The sequence below is a fragment of the Mauremys reevesii genome, linkage group 9, assembly GCF_016161935.1.
Source record: "Mauremys reevesii isolate NIE-2019 linkage group 9, ASM1616193v1, whole genome shotgun sequence".
In the NCBI taxonomy this organism is placed as follows: domain Eukaryota; kingdom Metazoa; phylum Chordata; order Testudines; family Geoemydidae; genus Mauremys; species Mauremys reevesii.
Genome location: NC_052631.1, coordinates 47743193 through 47766972, shown reverse-complemented (window position 1 = coordinate 47766972; position 23780 = coordinate 47743193). Strand labels below are relative to the sequence as shown.

At 41.8% G+C, this 23780-nt stretch overlaps 2 protein-coding genes across 10 annotated transcripts in view; one reads left to right on the top strand and one right to left on the bottom strand.

Moving 5' to 3' along the window:
- Positions 1 to 23780, top strand: part of GIGYF2 (GRB10 interacting GYF protein 2) — a 169142-nt gene that overhangs the window by 49703 nt on the left and 95659 nt on the right. For all 5 annotated transcript variants that reach the window (XR_005584535.1, XM_039487793.1, XM_039487790.1 and 2 more), the window contains exons 5-7: positions 5437 to 5548; positions 11739 to 11850; positions 12424 to 12464. Coding sequence is in view for 4 of the 5 variants with exons in the window: in XM_039487793.1 (XP_039343727.1) it covers positions 5437 to 5548; positions 11739 to 11850; positions 12424 to 12464 (265 nt within the window). In the remaining variant the exon portion in view is untranslated. The remainder of the gene's footprint in view (positions 1 to 5436; positions 5549 to 11738; positions 11851 to 12423; positions 12465 to 23780) is intronic.
- KCNJ13 (potassium inwardly rectifying channel subfamily J member 13) overlaps positions 20083 to 23780 on the bottom strand; it is a 30784-nt gene continuing 27086 nt past the window's right edge. For 4 of the 5 annotated variants that reach the window (XM_039487796.1, XM_039487797.1, XM_039487795.1 and 1 more), the window contains 3 exons: positions 23452 to 23503; positions 22364 to 22844; positions 20083 to 21282 (listed from right to left, as the gene is read on the bottom strand). In XM_039487796.1, the coding sequence (XP_039343730.1) occupies positions 20660 to 21282; positions 22364 to 22841 (1101 nt within the window). In that variant the 5' untranslated portion in view covers positions 22842 to 22844; positions 23452 to 23503 and the 3' untranslated portion in view covers positions 20083 to 20659. The remainder of the gene's footprint in view (positions 21283 to 22363; positions 22845 to 23451; positions 23504 to 23780) is intronic. The other variant, XM_039487799.1, reaches the window with a different exon arrangement.

Sequence of the window (23780 nt, the reverse complement as noted above, 5' to 3'; positions counted from 1 at the left end):
GTGCCTGGCTGCCGTAGGCGTCCTCTGAGAGATGGTCAACCATCACTCCCTGGTGGACATCTGGCGCGACCACCACCTGGATGACATCTCAACGTTTACCTTCGTCCGGGTGGAGGCCCGTTGGTCGCACCACTCCCGGTTGGACCACATTTATTTTTCATGCTGTCACCTTTCACAGGCCCACTCCTCCAGAATCCGGCCGGCCCCATTCTCAGACCACCACCTAGCAAGTGTGACAGCCTCTCTCTGTGCAGAGAGGCCAGGGCCGGCCTTTTGGCACTTTAATAACAGCCTGTTTGAGGATGTGGGCTTCATGGCGTCCTTCTGGGAGTTCTGGCTTGACTGGCGAGGGCAGAGGCACACCTTTCCCTTGGTGCGGCGGGAGGTGGGGAAGGTGCACGCCCGGCTGTTCTGCCGCGACTACACCTGCAGCACCAGCCAGCAGAGAGATGCAATGATAGAGCAGTTGGAATGGGAGGTCTTAGAGCTGGAGAGGTGTCTGGCCGCCAGCCCCGAGGATCTATCCCTCTGCGGAGCTTGCCAGGAGTAGCGGGAGGAGCTCTGGCCCTCAAGGACCATCAGGCCCAGAATGCCTTTGTTTGATCCGGCATCCTCTTCCTTCGGGAGAAGGATCTCAGCTCCTGCTTCTTCTACGCTCTGGAGAAAAAGAGGAGGTCGAAGAAGCACATCACTTGCCTCCTGGCAGAGGATGGCACCCCCCTCATGGATCCGGCAGAGATGTGCGGGAGGGCCAGGGTCTTCTATGCAGGCCTTTTCTCCCGGGATCTGACCGATCCTGATGCGTTCAAAGTGCTCTGGGATGGACTCCCGACGGTCCGCGCGGGTGACCGAGACCAGCTAGAGCTGCCTCTCACTCTGGCCGAGTTCTTGGGAGCCCTCTGCTGCATGCCCACAAATAAATCTCCGGGCATGCACGGGCTGACCATGGAGTTATACTGTGTGTTCTGGGACGTCATCGGCCCGGACCTTCGCACTGTCTGGGCCGAGTCCTTGGAGAGCAGGGTCCTCCCCCTGTCGTGCAGGCGAGCCGTGCTCGCCTTGCTCCCAAAGAAGGGGGACCCCTGCGACCTTCGGAATTTGCATCCTATCTCGCTTCTCAGCACAGACTATAAAGTCATAGCGAAGGCCATCTCGTGCAGCTGGGGTCTGTGCTGGCGGATGTCGTCCATCCAGACCAGACCTACACTGTCTCAGGCTGTACCATTTTTGATAATCTCTAGTTAGTCTGGGATCTCTTGGAGCTCGGGTGTGGGGATGGTCTGTCTTTCACCCTTCTGTCCTTGGATCAGGAGAGGGCGTTCGACAGGGTGGGGCCTGGTTATCTCCTGGGCATTCTGTGAGCATTCGGCTTTGGATCTCAGTTTGTGGGTTTTCTTCAGGTGCTGTATGCCTCCGTGGAGTGTCTGGTCAGGCTCAACTGGACCCTGACCGAGCCGATCAGTTTCGGGCGGGGAGTACGGCAGGGGTGCGCCCTCTCAGGCCAGCTGTACGCTCTGGTGATCGAGCCCTTCCTTGGTCTCCTCCACCTGAGGCTGACGGGGTTGGTGCTGTGGAAGGAGGAGCTGTGGCTGGTCCTGTTGGCATACTCCGACGACGTGCTCCTCCTGATCCAGGACCCGGGCGAGTTGGTGCGGGTGGAGGCTTGCCAGGCTGTCTACTCGGCGGCCTCCACCGCCTGGGTCAGCTGGGTCAAGAGCTCTGGCCTGGTGGTCAGGGACAGGTGGTAGGCGAGCTCCCTCCCACTCACGCTTCAGGCCATCCGGTGGAGCACGGGTCCACTGCTGTATCTTGACGTTTACCTTTCTGCTATGCATCCGTCTCCACCGGAGAACTGGCAAGGTTTAGAAGACAGGGTGATAGAGCGGCTCCGGAGATGGACAGGACTACTCTTGTGTGTCTCCTTCCGAGGGAGGGCACTGGTGCTCAATCAGCTAGTCCTGTCCATGCTCAGGCACCAGCTCAACACCCTGGTCCCGGCCCCAGATTTCCTGGCCAACCTCCAGAAGTTGGTGGAGTCCCCCTCAGTGCGCCAGAGGTTGGTCCTGGCAGAAGTCGCCAGAGTCAGAGACCTCCTGGACTATGACCGGGGAGACTGGTTGGATCCCCTGATGCTCACTCGGCGCATGGGGCTCTCCAGACCTTGTACTCTCTGGCGCGTACTTCGGGAGGTGAGGGCCACTTTACCACCCACTGCTCGGGTCTTTCTTGACCGGGTCCTGTGAGAGGGCATGCCCCGCCCACGCTCCACCCCAGGCCCTCCTGACCTTTTCATTGGGCCCGTGGACCTACCAGGCTTCCTCACCCCTTTACCATGAGCCGGCTGCACGAGTTGCAGCCGGTCCGGTTCCAGACCGTGCCATGAAAACATTTGTACATGCTCGTGCTCCACACCCTTCATGTCCTCACCCTCGTGTCCCGCCCCAACATGAAGTGGCAGGACCTTCTGCCATCTCTAGAGGGTGAGGAGCCCCGGTGGGCCAGCCTATATTCCACTGGGGATGTCAACTGGTGGATCCTTCATGGAGCTATGAGCCATGGGTGTGTACTTGGCGTGGTTCACTCCCCTCCCAGACACCTGCCCCTTTTGTGGTGTGAGGGAGAAACTGACGCGCAGATATCTGGAATGTGCCAGGTTGCAGCCCCTATTCCCGCTCCTCTTGGATAAATTATTACGGTTTTGGTTGCACTTTTCCTCTCACCTGTTCATCTACGCACTCCCCATCCATGGCCCTACAAAGTTGTGGGACCTCCTTGTCAACCTCCTCCTAGGCCTGGCCAAAATGGCCATCTACAAAACCAGGGAGAGGAAGTTGGCTGGCTGATAAGGTTTTCTGCGACTATGGGGGCCTATTTCCACTCCTCCGTCCGTTCATGCATCCGGGCAAAGTTCCTCTGGGCTGCGTCCGCTGGCTCCCTTGACGCCTTCAAGGAGCAGTGGGTGCTATCCGGGGTCCTCTGCTCAGTGTCCCCGTCAGGTTCCCTTCGTTTAGCCCTGTGACCTCACTCCCGTTCCTGTTAACTCATTAGTTGTCCCCCCAATTATTTGGTATCACAGACCTGTGGATCCTCCCCTTAGGCTGGGGGGAGGTCCTTTAGCAGTGCCTGCCCACTTTCCTGGATACCAACAGGACTACTCTGCTGTACCTAACTGGCCTGGGTCTATCACGTTTTAGATAAACATGCTATCTGTTGTTCATAAAGTGTAAAAGAAAGATTTAATTAATTGTTTCAAGTACATTTATTATTGAATTAGAACACTGACTCTAAGGAGATTATTTAAGAAAGGTTATAAGTTAAAGTAAAACTCACCTCTTGCAATTGCTCTGAGAAAATCCAAAGGAAGAACAGATTGCTCTGACCATTTGTGCTACTTAACCACCTTCCTGGTTAACACATTGAAGTTTGATCAGTTTCCTAATATGACAGTCCTTCGTGATTACAATTTTTTGGTGATATATTAAGTGTGACTACATGATTTCCTGTTTTCTATATGTATGCTGTCTAACCATTGCATATGATCAGTTTACCTTTTTTCCGTGGACATTTCTACAGTAGCCCTTTCTAAAATTTCCCATCACTGTTGTCTCAGCATCCGAAATGTTACCACTACCATACCTGCTCCACTCCTCTGTTTTTGGGAAATATTCCACAGCTTGCGTATGTTGCTGCTTTTAACTTTCCTAAGTAGTAGCAGAGTGAAATTGACTAGGGTTATGAATATGATTAATTTGCATTCTGCCAGTTTTCACTTAGCAAAAATCTGAGCAGCAGCAAAGATACTCAAGTATTCTGTCTGCAGACTGAGGAAGATATTACCACAGCTGTGCACATTCAGTTAATTTTTAGAAGGTTTTCTTAGCAGTTATAAGAGCTAGGAAAAAAATGTTAAATGAATACTCAGATTTTCTAGAGGTTGACAACACTCACCAAAGAAAGCTTTGTACCTGCGATGGGTGATAAGATTTTTTTCAAGCTATGCTCCATAGTTACCAGTCTCCCCTTGGAGAGGTTCTTCCTTTCCAGATAGATGTCAAATATTTGTTTGGATTTATTTGAAATAGACTAAAGGCATGCAGCTTCCTGTTTCTTTGGACACCAGTATATAAAGTCTAAATGACAATCTAATTGCTTGTCTCATTGTTACTCCTTTAGGACTCCTCAAGGCCATATTAAGTTAGATGTGTCCAGAGGCATGTAAGCAATGCTAGTCTACCCCCAGTAGATTCGTTTCTAGAAGACTTACAGAACAGCTACACGGAGTTCTATGCATTTTTTTATTTAAAGCTTAGACTTGAAAGTACAACGTGAGTCCAAGTTTGCTATGATAGTCGTACAGAATTGGTTTCTGGGCAGAAGTGCCCAAACTTCCAACTGTCTATGTTCAGAACATTTTGGGTGTTTCTGTATAGCTAGTTGTTCTATGTCGAAATCTTTTTTTTTTTTCCTTTTAGTAAATCTTTTTTTCTTGTTTCTGTTGCACTCCATGACTGTTGCATAGGATTTTTGTTACTGTTTTTGGTTACTAAAATGAGCTTTTTTTGTTTAAAATTTTAGTGATTCATAAAAATATTAAGTCTTCAGAAATGGTCTATTGCTGTTACTATACTTTTGGAGAAAGATTATACTTCTTAATTATTCAGAAGGATAGTAGTTGTAGTAGATTCCCTCTCAACCACCCCACATTCCTGAAGAAGGAGGAGATCGTATGTTACTGTCTTGATTTAAAAATGAACTGATTGTCACGCACCAATACCATCTCCATCAGTGAGTAGGCACATATTACTCACTTTTAAGGTGGCTCTCTGACTATCGGTTTTAAGTTATTTGACGTTCCAGTCAGTCATATGCAGGGAGCATGGGAGACAGTACTTGCAGTACATTTTTAATATCTTTTTGAAAATAAGAATTGCAGGTAAGTTACTCTTTTTTGGTCTGGAGTATAACTTTGTCACACAGCTCATTGTAATGTGTCCTTTACTGGCATGGACTTGTCCTCAGCCTCTCTACCTGTTTCTCTGGTTCTCTGTCACCATAGTATCTTAGCTGATACCACCATCCTTGCTGTTCAGGGAGCTGACTGTGTTGCATTCTTGTATCTTCTAGAAAGGCAGTGGAAAGATAAAGGCAAACGTTTGCTTTTGTTAGTTTAGAGGTTGAAAGGAAAGGAAACACTAAGAATAGAAGAAAAGGATGTCGAAAAAATGGTGTTTTAAATGGGATCACTTAGTAACTTCCCCATGTATCTAAGCAATTTTTTCCATATCTTTTTATTTGTTTTGTGGTTCGTGAGCATTTTCAATTGCAGAAAGTATATACAGAAGAGAGTCAGGGTAGGTATCATTTTTATGCTAAAAAGCATAGGGAAAGGTACGTTTGCTTGTTTATCTCACCTTGGCTGTCTCCTCTTCTTGGCAGAGAAATTTCTCCATGTCTGTAAACAGTGCTGCTGTCCTGCGGTTGACGGGACGAGGCGGAGGAGGAACGGTGGTAGGGGCTCCTCGAGGTCGAAGTTCCTCTAGAGGTCGAGGTGAGCTGTTTTCTGAAGACTGGGATGATACAGTGGATGGGGGACAGATCTAGATTAAATTGTCTGAAAAGTGACCACCATTATTTGGATAACACCAGTAGGGGATTTGGAATTATGCAGCCAAATAAAACTGCCAAATTCCTGCCCTCAAGGAACTTCTCTTTAAAGGTCCTAACACAGCAGGGGTTGAGGAAGGAGGGAAAGTGAATGTGGGAGAATGAGGCTTGCAATACCACAAGATCGTTAAGTACATATCTGGTTCCTCTTTTGTATGTTTGTTAAATATATAAATGTGGATTGAAGGAGAGTGATGAAAGGAACAGTTTTGAGGTGGACTATCAAGGAAAGTGTAAGGTTGCTTGACTCAGAGTTGTAAAGACTATCCAACCATAGAGATGGTATTAGAAAAAGTTTGGTGTTGCTCATAAAAGAAGAGAACAGGAGCATTAATTAAGTTGAAAGGGAGGGTTGGTTTTAACTTAAATCTGTGGTTTTCAACTGGGGGTTCGCAGAGGTCTTCCGAATGGTTCATCCGTTCATCTAGATATTTGCCTAGTTTTACAACAGGCTACGTTAAAAAAAACACTAGTGAAGTCAGTACATACTAATATTTCATACAGACAACAACTTGTTTATACTGCTGTGTATACTATACACTGAAATGTAAGTACAATATTTATATTCCAATTGATTTATTTTATAATTATATGATAAAAATGAGAAAGCAAGCAATTGTTCAGTAATAGTGTGCTGTGACACTTTTGTATTTTTATGTGTGGTTTTGTAAGCAAGTAGTTTTTAAGTGATGTGAAAGTTGGGGGAATGCAAGAAAACTCAGACTCCTGAAAGGAGTACAGTAGTCTGGAAAGGTTGGAGAGCCACTGACTTAAATGATCAGAAAAAAGTCCTTATCTGTTCTGAGCAATGCCTTAAATAACAAACTGAAAGATTAGTGGAGGCGTAAGGTCTCTCTTTGCAGTTTATCTTGTTCACTGATAGCACTTTGTTTTGTCAATTTCACTACTTCACTAAAGTCATTTTCCCTTATTTGTTGGGTCCTTCCATACTGCAGCATTTAAAGCAAATGGGGAAATGTGTCCTCAGATAATGCCAGGGAGGCTCAGGGTAAGGTATACTACCTGAACTTACTTTTAATTTGTTTTGAAAAACAAAAATATATTTTTATGTTGATAGTATCCTTTAATCCTATAGCCTTCATGAGCACAATAATATGTTTTCATATATTAATAGATGTGATTTGTTGCATATAGAATGCTAGAAGCTGGAGATGGAGAAGACTTCTTGGGTCATCTCCATAGCCCAGCAAGTGCCACATTTTTTTCTTATTCTGTCCCATTTAATTTTAAATGTCCTTAAGTAGTGGTATTTCTACTACCTCCCTTGAAAACAATTCCATAGCTATTGGATGTACAGAAGTATTTCCTGATTTGGTTTTAAGGTTCCCCTTATTTCTAATTTTCTGTTCTTCCCCCATAATTCCACTTCCTCCTTTTGCATCTACACCTTTCAGATATTTGTGGTCTGCTCTCATGTGCCCCTTCTTAGTTGTTGTTTAGCTAAGCTGTATATATTTAGATCTTTTATTGTCTCAGTATCAGTTCCTGAGGACTCTAATTTTTTTCCCCTTCAAATTTTTCAGTATCTTTTTACTAATGAGTTGCCAAGGACTTATTTAAATATTTCAGGTACAGATGTACCAAAGAACTAGAGAGAGGGGCTTTTACTTCCCTGTTTGACATGATGCCAATATAACAGGATTGCATCAGCCTTTTCTGATGCCATACTTCATTCTTAACTGAAGTCTAATTTGCTCTGTCTCACCTAAGTGTGTGCTAGTATTACAGCTGTCCAGGTTTCTTTTTCCTGTTGAATATCTGTGTTTTGGACATTTTGCTCAGGTATGTTAGGGTTCAAATTTACAAACACTTATACTGCATACAGTGCTTGTTGGGTAATAAATGGTCATAAACTGGACCTCCTGCATGCATTTCTCCCCGCCCCCCCGCAAGTGGAATCTCAGTGTTTTCTGACCTTTTCTTATATATCCAAACCCCTTTGTATTTCTTTACCCTTCCTTTTTTATTTTGCAACTCTTGCATTTCTCCTCCCCTCGGTCACTAACATTTACAACGATAGACTAATTTAGTCAGATGTTGCTACCTGTACTCATAGGAAACATACCTACTTTTCAAATACTCCAATTGATTTCAATGGCATTACTTGCAGAGTAAGATACTACTCACTGTGAATGAGAGTGGCAGAATCTGGCTCTAATCCAACAATTCTTCAGTTCTGTCAAAAATAGCAAACAATGTTATCTTTAAAAGTTTTCCCCTCCAACATTTGGTTTGTTATTTGTCTAGGGATAGGCATTATATTTATGGCACTATAATTAATAGAATCATTCTTCATTTCTTCTTTGAATATTGATACTGTATTTCCTGCAGTCTACCACTACCTACCCAGTTTTCAAGATAGCTAAATTTTGTTCTGAGTTAATCTTTCTTTGTTCAGATACAAGTTCCTCATTATATCCAGTTGTCCAGACATCTTTCTTGATTTTAATTAAATTCATCCTCATTTGTTTCACCCGCTTTTTTAAATTTTCCTTAATCTTTGCACACCATATTCATTCTGACTTTTTTTGTTGCCCTTATCACCTGCCAAGCTTTAGCCAACTGTCCTTTTTAATTTCTTCACTGCCTTTTCACTTCCTGTATAGTTTTAATAACCATAGATCATTGAGACGTTCACTCCAAATCATATTGGCTGCTTCTTGTTCCTGGCATTTTTTTTCAGAACAATTTCAGTTCTTGATTTTAAGGTGTGATTTCAGGATTACCCAGATAACTCTTAATTCAGGAAATAAACTCAGATTTCTGCAGTGACAGAATTCAGAATTATGCTAATGAGCCCTTAGTGTTCTTGAAGCTGAAGATGTATATCACTTAGTCTTTGATGAAAATCTGTGCGTAGAACTGATGAGATAACATTTACGTTGCATATTAAATGTTTTACTCAAGGATGAAGTTCTTCAAGTGCAGTTCTGCTTTGATGAGTGACTGTAAAAATGGTATTGTAAAATTCTGTGATGGTTTGTTGCTCAATAGCAATAGTTCCTTAACAGATTTTCTCAGTTCAGAAATACAAATGCTTTCTTAATGTTAGTCTTGCAAACTTAATCTGGATTCTGAAGGTCATTCTGTGTTGCTTGCAGCTTGCTACTCATCATGAGTAATAAAGCTTCTACAGATCAAATTCTGCCCTTGGTTACACCTGTGCAAGCCTATTGTCTGGAATAGAGTTGCACAAGTGTAACTGAGGGCAGAATTTGGATCTACGGTTGGAAGTTAGTTAAATTTATCTGATGCAGAAGTGAGAATTAATTTTATTTTCTGGTAAGAGTTGGTGATCTGTGGCCAGTATTAGAAAGTTAGATGGTGAAGAATAGGAGAGAGAACAAAAGCAGAGTCAAGATTGGTGTTGTAACCTTAAATGAGAATTACATATATTCTGAGTGTTTTTAGACTTTTAAAATAATTAAACATTTTATTAACTTTGTTCTTTAAATAAGAGTGTATTTAAAATAAGGTTACTGTTGAAAATCTGTCAGAGAATAAATCTGTTTTATCTGAGTTTGTCATAGAAATTATTCTCTTATCAAAAATATGAACTTTCACTATGGCTAACTTAATTGCCACATCTAATAGATGACTAGCTGTGAGAGAAATAATCTTTTAAACACAATTTAACTATTAGCAATAATGCCGAAATACCCCATTACTTAATTTGAGTGCATTCCATAAATTTCTAGGCATGTACAAGTGGGTTTGTAGCTCTTAGTGCAGAAGTTTCTTTAGGCTCTTTTAATGATCACTGTCAGTAAAAATTTTCAGTGAAACTGTATTCTGAAGTGTAACTTTACAATTAAGTTAGCATTATCAAGGCAGCTTAATCATAAAACCATCTGCTGGAGTGTGAAATTGCTCGTACCTAAAATCTCATGCATTTTGTGTGGTGTCACTTTAGTTGTGACTAACAAGTTTTCCCTGTTCTAAAGTAATACTCCACAAGCAATCCAAGGTCATGCACCTGACCTTTCCTTCTAATTGATTTGTTTTCCTGGGAGCTCCCTGTGGAGTGTAGTTAAGCCCTGTGCTTGGAGGACATGGAATGTTTACATTCATGAAGGTGGGTGTCAGAGAAGAAAAGGTCTCTTTGTGGACTGGGCTACAGACTTAGACTTTTGTTGTTGTTGCTGTTTTCCTGTTCAAGTAAGAGGCCATAACAGAGGCAGCTTTACCCAGCACTGTGCTGCCTATTTCTGAACTGAGGCATAAGGATGTTTTTCCTCCTATTTTTCCATTTTCACTGCCATTTCACAAATATCTAGGTCATAGACAACCTGAAATTCTACTTTAAAATATCTGAGTTGGGAAAATAAATTACTGCCAGATCAATTCTTACACACTGCTGTTATGGCAGTTCTTAATACTAAACCTCTAACAATTTGACTACATGAACACTGCATGCTACATACTAATTTATTTGTGGTGAGGGGGCTAGAGCCACATCTACTTTCTACTTAATGTGTATGGTGTGACTAGAGACCCTTGATTGCCTAGGAGATCTTGGTTCTGTTCCAAGCTCTGCTAAAGATTTCCTGTGTGATCTTAGGCCAGTAACTTAATATCTCTGTGCCTTAGTTCTCCATCTGTAAAATGGGGATAATACTTGCTTTGTCTTGGCTGTGTAGATAAGAGACAGTCTCTGCCCTGAAGAGCTTACTATATATATGTATAGCATCTAGCACATTGAGGCCTCTAGGTACTACTGTAGTACAAATAATAAGAGCAGTGCTCCCCACCTCCATTTACAGTGTTTTGAAAACGCCCTTTTTTTAGTTCTTTTCCTCTATCTTTATGTTAGAGAGGCTTCTGTACTCTTCATTCTGACTTTGAAATATCAGATAGACCTTGCATTCTGTGCTTTGTCTATTCCACATTTACATCAAGACTATCAGCCTCAGGTACTCTAGACTTCTCCTTCACTCCACTTCCATAAGAAAATAGGGAAGGTTGGAGAACTTGATCACAAGAGAGTCAATTAGGGGGCAAGATAGGGTTGAATAAAAACAGTTAACTTATTTTTAAATGCAGTTTGCCCTTTCTGCACTAGGTACAGTCCATTTAAAATCATATTTACTAAAACATATTTTCTAACACATTATACAATGCAACCTGTTTTTTCAGTCAAGACATGGCTTCAGTATCTTTATGCCTACCATATGACTGTTTGTTTGGTGGTGGTGGTTTTTTTTTTCTTTTTTTTTTTTTTCCAGGCACTGGCTTTGATTATCTTTTTCATGTATTCTGCATGTGTTCATAAACCAAGTTTGTCTTTTTGGAGTATAATATAAGGCTAATGTGCTTCAGTGTCAATACTGCCAGTATTCTAGCATGTACTCTGTTTATACTGACCTATTGCATATTATCACATATTTATACACTTTCTGCTTCATTAGTTTTCTGCATCAATTTCTTCTAGTTTTTCTATAGCTCTGTAGAAACTGCTTTGACACATCTTGATTCTCTTTTCTGTGTGGTACTTATTACATCTTTCTCTTCTGTCTAAAATCTATGCATTTAATAATGGAACTGTTAGATAATTGTTCAAGTTTCTTCTCCTCTTCTTCAGTCTATGCTATTTCACCTCCTTTCCTCTTGTTCTGTGTAGCTCCTTCTATGCATTACTCTGTGTGCTGGACTACAACCAAGACTCAAATTACCTTATTTCCAAATTCCCCAAAGTTATTTTCATGTTCACTTTAAACCTACCCTATTTGGCAGCCTGTTAATTTGTCCTTCTCCATGAACAGCTCCAAACATGGTGGTGAAGTATGGTGAACAAGCTTGTGAGAAATGATGTGTCTGGAAATGTAGATGTTAATTTCCAAAATCAGTTTCTTGGGAAATGCTTAGCTTTGAAATATTAAGCCAGTGGATTTAATCACTGCTACTATTTTCATGAGATGGAGGAAAGACTTGCCCACTATCAGGTTGCCATCTCTCATTAAGGGGATTATAAGAAAACGAGGTCACGTTGACGTTAGAAAAGGGAAGTAAAGTTCTTTTTACAAATGTTTTTCTTTGTTTTTTTGTCTTTGCAGGTAGAGGCCGAGGAGAGAGTGGTTTCTACCAAAGAAGTTTTGACGAAGTGGAGGGTGGATTTGGGCGAGGAGGAGGCAGGGAAATGCACAGATCTCAGAGCTGGGAGGAAAGGTAACAGAATAGCCCAGACTTTAAAATGTACTGTAGATGCACCTGCTTGGATCCCATTCTTGCACCCTTTATTCACAAAAAATATTTCAGAAAGGCACTGTAGGAATGTGTACTGCTTGATTGTCTTGGAATTTCTAATGTGGATACCATATAGTGATGTTGCTATAAACCCAGCTGTTATAAACAAAACACTGTTCAAAAGCTTATATTGCTGATGGCTTGTGGGCATGAACAGAGCACTGCTTTGAGAAAGTGAGGTGTTCTAGAAACCTTCATTTTCATAGTAGTTATATTTGGGTGAAAGTTTGTATAGCTCTCATAGAGAGGGCTCTTCTGTTAGTTTTAGCTTTTTGTCTGTTTGCAATGCTTTAGGCCTAGCTTTTTAAAGGTATTAAGGTGCCTAAAGATCTAGATAGGCTCCTGTTGGCGTTTTCAAAAGCACCTGTACACCTAACTACCCTTCAAATTTTGGTCCCTTCGTTCTAGTGAGAGAGAGGAAATGTGTGAGAGTTGGACCTGAAATGATGGCATTCTTCCAAAGCCTTGTTTGAAACTTTTATTCTGCCTTTCTAGGGGAGACAGACGGTTTGAAAAACCAGGGCGAAAAGATCCAGGTAAGATAGTTACTATTTATGTATATATGCCATTTTAAACCTTCTTATCCTCTAAAATGCACTATCAAAAAGTTCCTTAGAACATTCTTTGAGCTCTTGCTTTGTTTGAGTCATCTTCATCAGGAATTGCTTGAGGTTCTCATCTTTGTGTAATTGGTCTCTGTCAGAAGCAATATATTTTTGAAGTTTTAACAAATCCTCCCCTTGAACTTCATCTGGAGCTTGCTGCTTACTTGGGGCAAGCCAGTCCGAACACACGTGTGTTCCATTCTTGGCACTGACTTCAATTTGATTCTGGGGGCACATTCAAGGTGGCAGTGTTGGTCATGTAGATCCTGAAGTATTTGAGACCTGACTATTCCAGCAATTCTGTCCACCCTACTTTTTGATGGATTTGCAGTTAGTCAAAATGTTCTTGCTGTTTTTCTCTTGATATACCTTCTGGAACATACAACAGCATTTTCAGTGAGAGATTCTTGGCTGTGGAGCTCTTTGCTTGCACAGGAAATTAGTCAGTCATTGTCTGGCCATTTTTAAGGTACAGTGAAAGAGGTACCGGTTGTCTTATTTGAAGCATTATCAGCTAAGATGGCTCTTTGGTGAGTGGATGAAGGCGGCTTGGGGCAGAAAATATGTTGCCTGTTTGGAGGAGAAGTTTTCAAAAGCACAAAGGACATTTAGGGGTCCAGGTACTGTAAGTCCGTAGGAACAGGGTGTCTAAGGCCTGGTCTACACTACGCGTTTAAACCGGTTTTAGGAGCGTTAAACCAATTTACCGCCACACCCATCCACACTGAGGCCCTTTATATCGATATAAAGGGCTCTTTAAACCGGTTTCTGTACTCCTCCCTAACGAGAGGAGTAGCCCTAATATCGGTATTACCATATCGGATTAGGGTTAGTGTGGCCGCAAATTGATGGTATTGGCCTCCGGGCAGTATCCCACAGTGCACCACTGACCGCTCTGACAGCAATCTGAACTCGGATGCAATGGCCAGGTAGACAGGAAAAGCCCCGCGAACTTTTGAGTATCATTTCCTGTTTGCCCAGAGTGGAGCTCCGATCAGCACGGGTGGCGATGCAGTCCGAAATCAAAATCTAAAAAGAGCTCCAGCATGGACCGTATGGATGTGATTGCTGTATGGGCAGGCAAATCTGTTCTATCAGAGCTCCGTTACAGAAGACAAAATTCCAAAGCATTTTTAAAAAATCTCCAGACAGAGGCCATAGCAGGGACTCAGCGCACTGCTGCGTGACAAGCGTAACGGAAAGCCAAAGAATCAAATGGACGCTCATGGAGAGAGGGGGGACTGAGGACTCAAGCTATCCCACAGTTCCTGCAGTCTCCGAAAAGCATTTGCATTCTTGGCTGAGCTCCAAATGCCTGTAGGGTCAAACACATTGTCCGCAGTGGTTCAGGGCGTAGCTCGTCAATTTACACCCCACCTCACCCCACCCCACCCCCAGAAGTAAAAGGGAAAAAAATCGTCTCTTGACTCTTTTAAATGTCACCCTATGTCTACTGAATGCTGCTGGTAGACGCGATGCTGCGGCACTCAATTGCAGTATCCTCTTTCCCCCTCACTGGTGGCAGATGGTGCAATATGACTGGTATCCGTCCTCCTCATCAGCCCGTGAGTGCTCCTGGCTGGCCTCAGGTGAGGTCGGCCGGGGGCGCCTGGGTAAAAAACTCCTGATCATTCCCAGTAGATGGTACAGAACGGCTGGTAACCATCTTCATCGTAGCAATAGGGGGCTGAGCTCCATCAGCCCCCGCCCTTCATGTGTAAAGAAAAGATTCTGTACTGCCTGGACTATCATAGCAGCGGGATGCTGGGCTCCTCTCCCCCACACTGCTTAATGTCCTGTCTGGACTATCATAGCAGCTGGAGGCTGCCTTCCCCTCATTTTATCTCACTAACAAGTCACTGTTTCTTATTCCTGCATTTTTTATTACTTCATCACACAAATGGGGGGACACTGCAACGGTAGCCTAGGAAGGCTGGGGGAGGAGGGAATCAACAGGTGAGGTTGTTGCAGGGGCACCCCCTGTGAATGGCATGCAGCTCATCATTTCTGCGGGATCTGACACAGAGCGGCTGTGCTCTCTGGTTCTCTGATACACTGGTTCTCTAGTACACTTGCCCCATATTCTAGGCAGGACTGATTCTATTTTTAGATGCCATAAAGGAGGGATTGACTCAGGGAGTCATTCCCATTTTTGTCTTTTGCGCCCTCGGCCAATCTCAGCCAGGGGCACCCATGATAGCAGCAGACGGTACAGAGCGACCGATAACCATCATCTCATTGCCAATTTACAATGGCAGACGGTGCAATATGACTGGTAACCGTCTCTACTATCTTGCAAAGGCAAATTAATGGTGCTGTGTAGCGCTGCTGAATCGCCTCTGTCAGCGGCATCCAGTACACATACAGTGACAGTGACAAACGGCAAAATAGGCTCCACGGTTGCCATGCTATGGCGTCTGCCAGGGCAATCCAGGGTAAAAGGGCGCAAAATGATTGTCTGCCGTTGCTTTCCCAGAGGAAGGAGTGACTGACGACATTTACTCAGAACCACCCGCGACAATGATTTTTGCCCCATCAGGCACTGGGACCTCAACCCAGAATTCCAAGGGGCGGGAGAGACTGCGGGAACTATGGGATAGCTACGGAATAGCTACCCACAGTGCAACGCTCCAGAAATCAATGCTAGCCTCGGACCGTGGACGCACACCATCGAATTAATGTGCTTAGTGTGGCCGCATGCACTCGATTTTATACAATCTGTTTTACTAAACCGGTTTATGTAAAATCGGAATAATCCCGTAGTGTAGACGTACCCTAACAGCCCTTTATCTCTGATAATCTCACCCCTTTAGGGTCAGTAGGTGTGTATATTGCTAATTTTGCAATGGTGCCAAGTTACCATGGTGATAGGTGTCTTAAAAAAGCCTTGTAATCGCCATCTGATTTTCAAAGCCCTCTGAATCTCCTCTTCAGGTATCTGAGTTGGTTGCTTAATTTTTTGGGTCCTAGGGTTTTGGCTCAAAAGATGACAAAGTTAAGAGAGGTGTCCCTAACTCTGCTTGACTTCCTTTTTCTGTAGGAGACATTGCTCCTAAGAATGACCAGTTAGGGTTCATTTGAGGTTGTCTGCATCTAACTTGATACTTCCACCTCATAACTCTTCTGTCTCCCTGTGTGTTCATGATTTAATATCTCTCTGAAAAAGTGGGGAAGGTCAAAAGATTAGCAATTTTCAGTGTTTCTGCTGTGGTGGTAGTTAGGGGTTATGGTTTATATTTTTGATATTCTAGTACAGGGGTCGGCAACCTTTCAGAAGTAGTGTGCCGAGTCTTCATTTATTGACTCTAATTTAAGGTTTTGTTTGCCGGTAATACATTTTAACATTTTTAGAAGGTCTCTTTCTATAAGTCTATAATATATAACTAAACTATTGTTGTATGTAAAGTAAATAAGGTTTTCAAAATGTTTAAGAAGCTTCATTTAAAATTAAATTAAAATGCAGAGCCCCCCGGACCGGTGCCCAGGACCCGGGCAATGTGAGTGCCACTGAAAATCAGCTCGTGTGCCGCCTTCTGCACGGGTGCCGTAGGTTGCCTACCCCTGTTCTAGTATGTAACTTCAAAGTGGCCATTATACTGTTGTTTTGCAGCTCCTTCCTTGGAAATCTGTGGAGGAGCAAAACCCCAAACTAGCTCCTATAAACAGAGCAGAGAATTCTTCCAAAGGCAAATGAGGGTAGAAATGGCAGACTGGAGGCACTAGTGGCTACAACAATAACTTGATTTAATGAAATTACATTTATTTTAGCACCTTTTCATCCTGACGGATGTGAAAACACTTTGCAATTTTACCAAACTATGCACAGAATTCACTTCATTTATTAATGAAACCACAGCAGCAGTTTAGCAGTGCAGATTGACACTACATGTCACTTTAGGATGAGAAGCAGATCTCTTCTAATTGAAATGGCATGAGGGATTTAGGTATGCAGGATATAATTACCCTAGCTGGAATTTTGTCAGGATGCCAGGGTTGATGCCCCTCTTCCTACAAAGCATGTCTTGGGATCTTCAGTAACCACAAGTGGTCAAGACTGTGGCTTTGTATCTCATCTGAAAGTGTGTGTCTCCCCCCCGCCCCCACAACAGATTGTTGAGTTATTGTTCTAGTATTTACTCAGAGGGAAAAATGCCAACTACCAGAACACTGACATAACTTGCTGCTGCACCTGTTTCTTTCACATCTCTTTCTGGTACTGTCCCAGTCTGATCCTGTTTAGCTTGTGAGAACAGACAGGATCACAGCATGAGGTGATATGGCTGAAGGCCATATTTGTAAGCTGTTCAGATTTTTAATATAAAATACTCTCAGGGTTTTAACTATATCCACTTAGATTTGCCTGTCACTCTTTTAAGGATTTGTGTGCCTGGGAGAAGGAAAATCTTGACTTTGTTCGTTCGTCTCCTAACCAAAAAGGGCTGGTCAGCACAAAATAATGATTTAGTTTCATTTCAACCTTGGTCAGTAATGGGAAAAAGTCACTGCTATATAATGTTTTTTAGTGGCTTATATAAAATGATTTGAGGTCAAAAGGGTCCTAGTTTTACTTCCTAGTGGACACATTCCTATCACCAAAAAACACAGTTAGCACTGTTAGCAATCTTAGCCAAGAGGTGAAGGACTGAACTGGCATGAAAGTAAATTTATCACTGAGAGAAGCTCTCTCTCAAGTTCAGGGATGAAGTTCATTAGCAAAAGAGTGCAGTGACTTGTTACCATTATCCATGCTAAACCTGACAGTGGATTTAGGTTCCCACTTTTGCACTTTCCACCAACAGCATCATCTTTGCCCAAACCAACCAATAATAGTGTGTTCTCCAATAAGGCCTTTGAGTGCTCTCTGACCAGATATTCACTGAATCACCAGGTCTTTGTGTCCCTCTGTGTTGTGGGTGATCAAAATATCATAGATAAGCAGAAACTAGAAAGCAGGAAATAAACCACTCTAGAATATTTTGGTAATACAGAAATCATGGCACCCCTGGAAAATATCTTGCATTTAAACAAAATAAAATTAAGAAACTCCATACAAATCCCGCAATAAATAGGATTAATTTTCAAATGTTTTATAATTAATTGATACACTGCTAACTTCATGGAGGGCTAATAATCACATTTTTTAGTATTCAGAATGTGTTTTCCAGCTGATGCAATCAATTCACAAACTGAACAGCAACTCTCAGTGTTGGTATTGGTATTCAAGGCAAAGGTGCACTATACATTGCAGGAGTTACTATGCAAATTGCCATAGGCCCTATGGCTTTCAGACAGAAATACCCAAAGATGCTTCTCAAAGGCTTAGATTATTTGCCAATTAAACAAGTCATATGTTAGATCACTGACATCTAGAAAAATCACATGGAAAGGCAAATGCCAGTCCAGTTTTTACACAGCATCTGATCTTAAACAAATCCATCAGTTTCCAAGCAGGAATAGTGATCAACAAATACATGTTTTACTGTTAACACATCACAAATGTTTATGATTTACAAGACACTTAGAAAGTCAGTGTTAAATGTGGCAAATAGATTTCCATCTGAGTGCGTATTTATGCCTTTCATGTGAGGAATACTTGAATATTAAAAAGAACAAGCTTAATTATATACAAGATGTTAAAATTTGTTTACCTCTTTTAACCTTGTTGCTTTTAAAAGTTAAAAACAGAGCTATAATGAATGGTTTAAAGCAGAATAGTTTTAAAGATTGAAGATATAAAAGTCAAAATACTCAGTATGGTACAGTCAGAATTACCGTGTCTCCAAGGATACTTGTGTTACCTGGGTATGTCCATAGCTCTGGTATGGTCTCTCCATTCAGTGTCCTTAGTATAGACTGAGATGTATTATTACGCTCTTGAATTGCAGAATAATTGAGTTATACAGGATTATGTGACTTAAAGTGGAGAATTGTCAGTATATGTAAAGCAGTTCCTTCCTCATATTTGAACTATTTGTACTTTATTCCATGCTTAATGAAGTATTTCCAGTACAATTTCTTGTTCTGCTGCTGCTTTTTAAGGGTTGTCCTCTGTACTGTAGGATATTGGTTTGGGGCTTAAAAATAGAAAAGGATAAATATAGCACAACCCCTCCTTCCCCGCCTTTCCATATCTTGGGGGTATGGCCAATAATGTTATGAAGAGAAATAGCTGAACTTTAAAGTGCACGTGCAGGACCAACTATGAAAAGTGAGGATAAAGGCAATTTAATGTACATTAATACAAGATGATGTTTGCTATTCCTGTACAGGCACTACAGTAGGTTACAATATGGTTCCATTATACTGAGAGTGAAAGACACAATATTGAAAGTATCCATTCTCTATAATAAAACCAGCCCTTGAAGCCTATAGCGTTGCAGGGAAGGAATATGGAAACATTTTCACAGCGATGAACTATTTTTGAATTCAGAGATTGGCCACCTGCCCTCCAGTTCACGATTGCATGGACCTCCTCCTTCCTGTGGTGTATATAACACGTTCCTGTGACAACTACAACAGTAGTTAACATGGAAAAGTAATAATATTTTAATATCTCTTTAGCTGTCTTTTTAATAGATATTACCTTCTGGAAATGAGGTGCAGCTGGCACCTTATGACAAAACAGCTGTCCTACCAGGTTCTCTGTGACCAGAGCTTGACAACCTCTGTACTTCTGGGTTTGAAAAAAAGACCTCCAATAGACAGTGCCCTCCTAATATGGCTTCAGACTATATATCCTGCTGTTAGTCACTTTACAATAAAATCAGCTCCAGTATATAAACGTAGTTTTATCTAAACTGGCTAGTAGTGGTTATGCCACATTTGTTGCAGGGAAAAGTCTCTTTTAATTATCTTTGAATGGCAACATTTATTTTGATGGTAACTGTTGGCTGTTTCAATCTGAATACAGAATAGCCATTTTAAAGCTGCATTCCATTGCTGAGAAGTTGTGACTTAACAGGAGACAGTCCACTTGACTGTTAGCCCATTTGATCATATTAGAAATTGTTGCATATAGGAGCACGGTTCCTTGTTCTTGGTATTCTTACGAGGCACTCCTGGCAAAAAAGTCCCATGTATAAAGCACTTGTTTCAATTTTTTTATTTTAAAATTAATTCAAATGTGTCTGATTTTGTAGATATGATTTATCTATATGCTGTGCATACAGATATAGATGTTTATATTAAAAAGTGTAAAATATAAATGGATGCAGTTCTTGGTAGATATAGTGCATCCTGTGGTGCCAGAACTACTCGAAGTGTAAGATTGCAAAGCTGAGTACACATGAAATTTCACTGTGCCAAGAGACATGAAAGAATATGAGTTGCTGTATAACAGTCTGTTTTCTACTGCTGAAATAATTTATTAAATGTTTCCAAGTATGAAAATATCTCCACTGTAGCATGTTTGTGTCATATATACACTTCAGGATTTTTGGCACTTGTCGTCTTCACAGACCTGTCACAGAGATATTGTACCCCCTTCCAACCTGGTGGAATGAAGAACTGCAGTCAGTACTCTTGATTTCGTGTAATAAACAAGCACATCTGGAATGCATTTCACTGCCACTGAAAAGACTGGCAATGATTTTAGTAGGATGTTCAGCCATCCGAAAATTGATGTAACCATGTACCCAGAAAGTGTTAATGTAAAAGGGTTATAACGGTCTTGGAACTACATCATTGCTGATCCCCCAAACTAGTGTAATTTAACCTCGGGTTAGTTTTAGATGAGGTCTTCTATTGTACTGTTGCTGCCCATTTTGCCATAGTGTTCTACCCACATACCATTTAATTAGGTTTTGGTCAACTGTGGGAGTCTGAAAGTCTCATACTTCAGGGTCAGTGTAGTTTTAATCATAGTCTAGTGAATTCAGCAGGTAGCACTAGTACTTTTGCAGAACTTGTACTGTGGTACTTGTCCCAAACTTTCTATTCTGTGCAGTCAAAACAGCCTCTCATCAGTTTACATGTGCACTTTATGCTTTTTTTATTCTGCACACTATACTGCAATCAAAAGGATGGAGAAAAGGGGAAAGAAAATAGGGGGAAAAGGAAGGCTGGAAGTTTAACCTGAAAGTTTAATGTAAAAAATTTTTTTTAAAAAATGGCACCACATCCAAATTCTATTCTATCAGACCAGTCTCGGAAATCTGGAAGCTGTCAGTGTGCTGTCCATTGATGCGAATCTTCATGTCAGTCCTCTTTGGACTCTTAGAGTCTGCTGCAGCTGGGAGCTCAGGAATAGTCTTGTCAAAATTCTCCATCTTGATCTGATATTCCCCTTTGGCACCTCGGGCCAGCATGGAAGCAAAGCGATGGTGTAGAATGATCTCAGATGGGAGGTAGGATGTCCTCCTCTGACATGTTTCCCCTGTGCCCTCCTGCATTGCTGAGAGGAAGACTACTAGCTCAAAATGGCGAGGGGTATCCCCTTGGAGGAGAGCACCTACAGGACTAGATGGGGTAATGGAGTGGTAGTAGGTCAGTGGAAAGATAAAGAATGGACACTCCTCAAACGTGATACTGTCCAGGTGGAAATCCACACTAGTTTGATGCAGCTGACCATTCTCCTGTTCTTGGTAAAGAATAGCTGAAACCCGAACACTGGTGAGTGGGCTGGGACGAGTGTTGGCCACCTGGAACATAAGGTATGGCTTGCCCTCTGTATGCGCCACTACTGCAGAATGAGTAAAGCGGATGGAGAATGCGCGATTCTTTGGACGGGCAATCTTTGCCACAAAAGCACCTATGTAACAGGAAAGAATGAATTAACCTGACCATCACGATCATAGTTAGTTTCTTACTTGTCCCCAAGTTGTATGGAATGGCCCGTGAGAAAAGGAAGAGGCTTAGTGGGATGGACATACTGTTAACTAGCCTCAGACTGCTTGATTTCAAATTATTAGATCTAGTCTATACATAGCACAGCTCCCATCATACTAATAGTTGCTGGCACCAGTTTCTATTCTCAATTTATAAATCAAAATAAATCCACTGTAGGTTTTTTTTTTTAAAAAAAGAGCCTTGGCTTTTTCCATAAACTTTGTTTCCACAATCTGTTAGCATGTGTAAAACAGTAATATTTGGAGAATGAGGATGCACTTGCAGAAAGAGATGTGCCCCTTGATTGATGAAGATCAACTCCTTGAACTGGCTATGGTATATAATTGTGGTCTTTCATTTACTGAATCTGTTTAAAATACAGTACACTAACGTTTTGCACAGTATAATATATTTGTCTAAAGTTATTCCATAGTTCAGCCATTTTAAGTAACTTTAAGCTAAGTACCACTGGGATCCTAAAGTGTTCCTGGTGTTCACTGTTAAGTATCCATGGGCAGTTAAGTGAAGGGGGATAAAAAAAAATTCAGCCAGTTCTAAACAAACTAGCTAAAGTTTAGGGTAAACCTGTGAGAGTCTATATCAAAACAAATCAATTTAAACCTCAAATCAGCGGAAGGTTGGAAGAAAGAAATTGATAAAGGAAGATGGAGTAAAATAACTTGTTGGAAGTGTCAGGAGAGGAGCTTCAGTAAAAAGCAACACTTTCTGGTTTCCAGTACAAATCCTGAAATACTTTTATTCAAGTGCCTCTCCTTTTTATAGGCCTTTAACTGCTTAAAAGGAGTTAGATTATAATTGACAGCTATAAAGCTGTTTGAAGTTGAAATTTCAGTCTTGTTGTTGTTGTTTTAGTAACTGGCCCTACTCCTTTTATGTGCCCTCTGGAAGCACTCATAATGACATTAAGAATTTTACCAAATCTACTCCCTACATGTGGTTGACAGGACCTACCCTATTTAAAATTGTGAAATAAACCTGATTACCTGTGATGAAGGCCTCCAACATGAGCCCCAGGACCATCTGTATGGCAAGCAGGGCGATAGCACTAGGACAGTCCCCACTTGGGAACATGGTGCCATAACCAATAGTGAGCTGTGTCTCCAGGGAGAAGGAGAAAGCAGCTGTAAAGCTGGTGACGTACTTAACACAAATGGTGTGGTTGTCAGGTGGGGCATCATGATCCAACTCCAGGTCCCCATTCATCTCAGCCAGTAGGTACCAGAGCACTGCAAAGACTAGCCAGTGGATGACAAAAGAAGCAGCAAAGACTAGCATCATCCATCGCCAGCGCATGTCCATTAGTATTCCCCAAGCATCTCGTAGGTATGCCAGACCTTTCCTTTGGGTGCCATCGATCTGTAGTGTGCTGTGTCCATCTTTAGTCACCATCCTCAAGTGCCTTTGATCCAGGAGAGGGGCACTAGATTTAGTGTTGTTGCTGTCTATCATATCTGATCTCATCTTCTGAAAACGAAAGAGAAAATTCATTAAACACCTGCATATTTGTATTTCAGCTAATGTTCACAGATTCTGACACATCAGCCGGGGACCAAATACAACCTGCACCCAACAAAGGATGTCTTAAACATTGCAATCCAGAGAAGATTGATTTAGGAGTTTAGAGTGGAATTTACCACTGCTTTTGTGGTAACGATTAGCTAAAAAAGACTAAATTAAACATCAGACTACTTTTTAAAATTTCCCCTACCTACTCATTTAAACAGAGTTGTCATATTTTACCCCCTTAAATTTATATTTGGGTCAAATACCTGTGCTAATATTGCAGATTGGCAGATGTAGTACTGCAGACTTTAATATTGTACATCTGTGATGATAGCAATTAGATGTTGCAATTCATCTTAGCAAAGCAATATAGCAATCTAAAGAATAATAAAAAGCTAATCTTTAACAACAGTTCTTCCCCTTATCTACTTTCTTGGGGAAGGCTGTGTCTAGCCACCTCACTTCTATAATTCAGAAATTTCCTCACAGGTGTTCCTGACTTTCTGCCTCTTAAAGGAAATTTTAACCTCTACCAGCCATATTCTCTTATTGTCTAGAATTTTGGTACCTGGGGGAGAGCCTCTTCTGCTGAACATACTCAGGCCACTGCTGATGTTAGGCTGTATTAAGAAGGGGATAGAGAATAATACGGAAAATATTATGCCATTATATAAATTGATGAGAAGTCCTCAGCTTAAATACAGCATTCAGTTTTGGTCACTTTAACTAAAAAATAAAACCCTCCAAACCCCACTGCAACAACAGACGAGAAAAAAAGTTTAGAGAAGTTTGTGGAAATTTTTAAGTGACGGTGAAGTTGCATATGAGGGAATATAAAAGTCAAGAGCCAAAAATTGCAAATTGTGTGCCTAATAGTGTCCTATGTTCATATTTAGG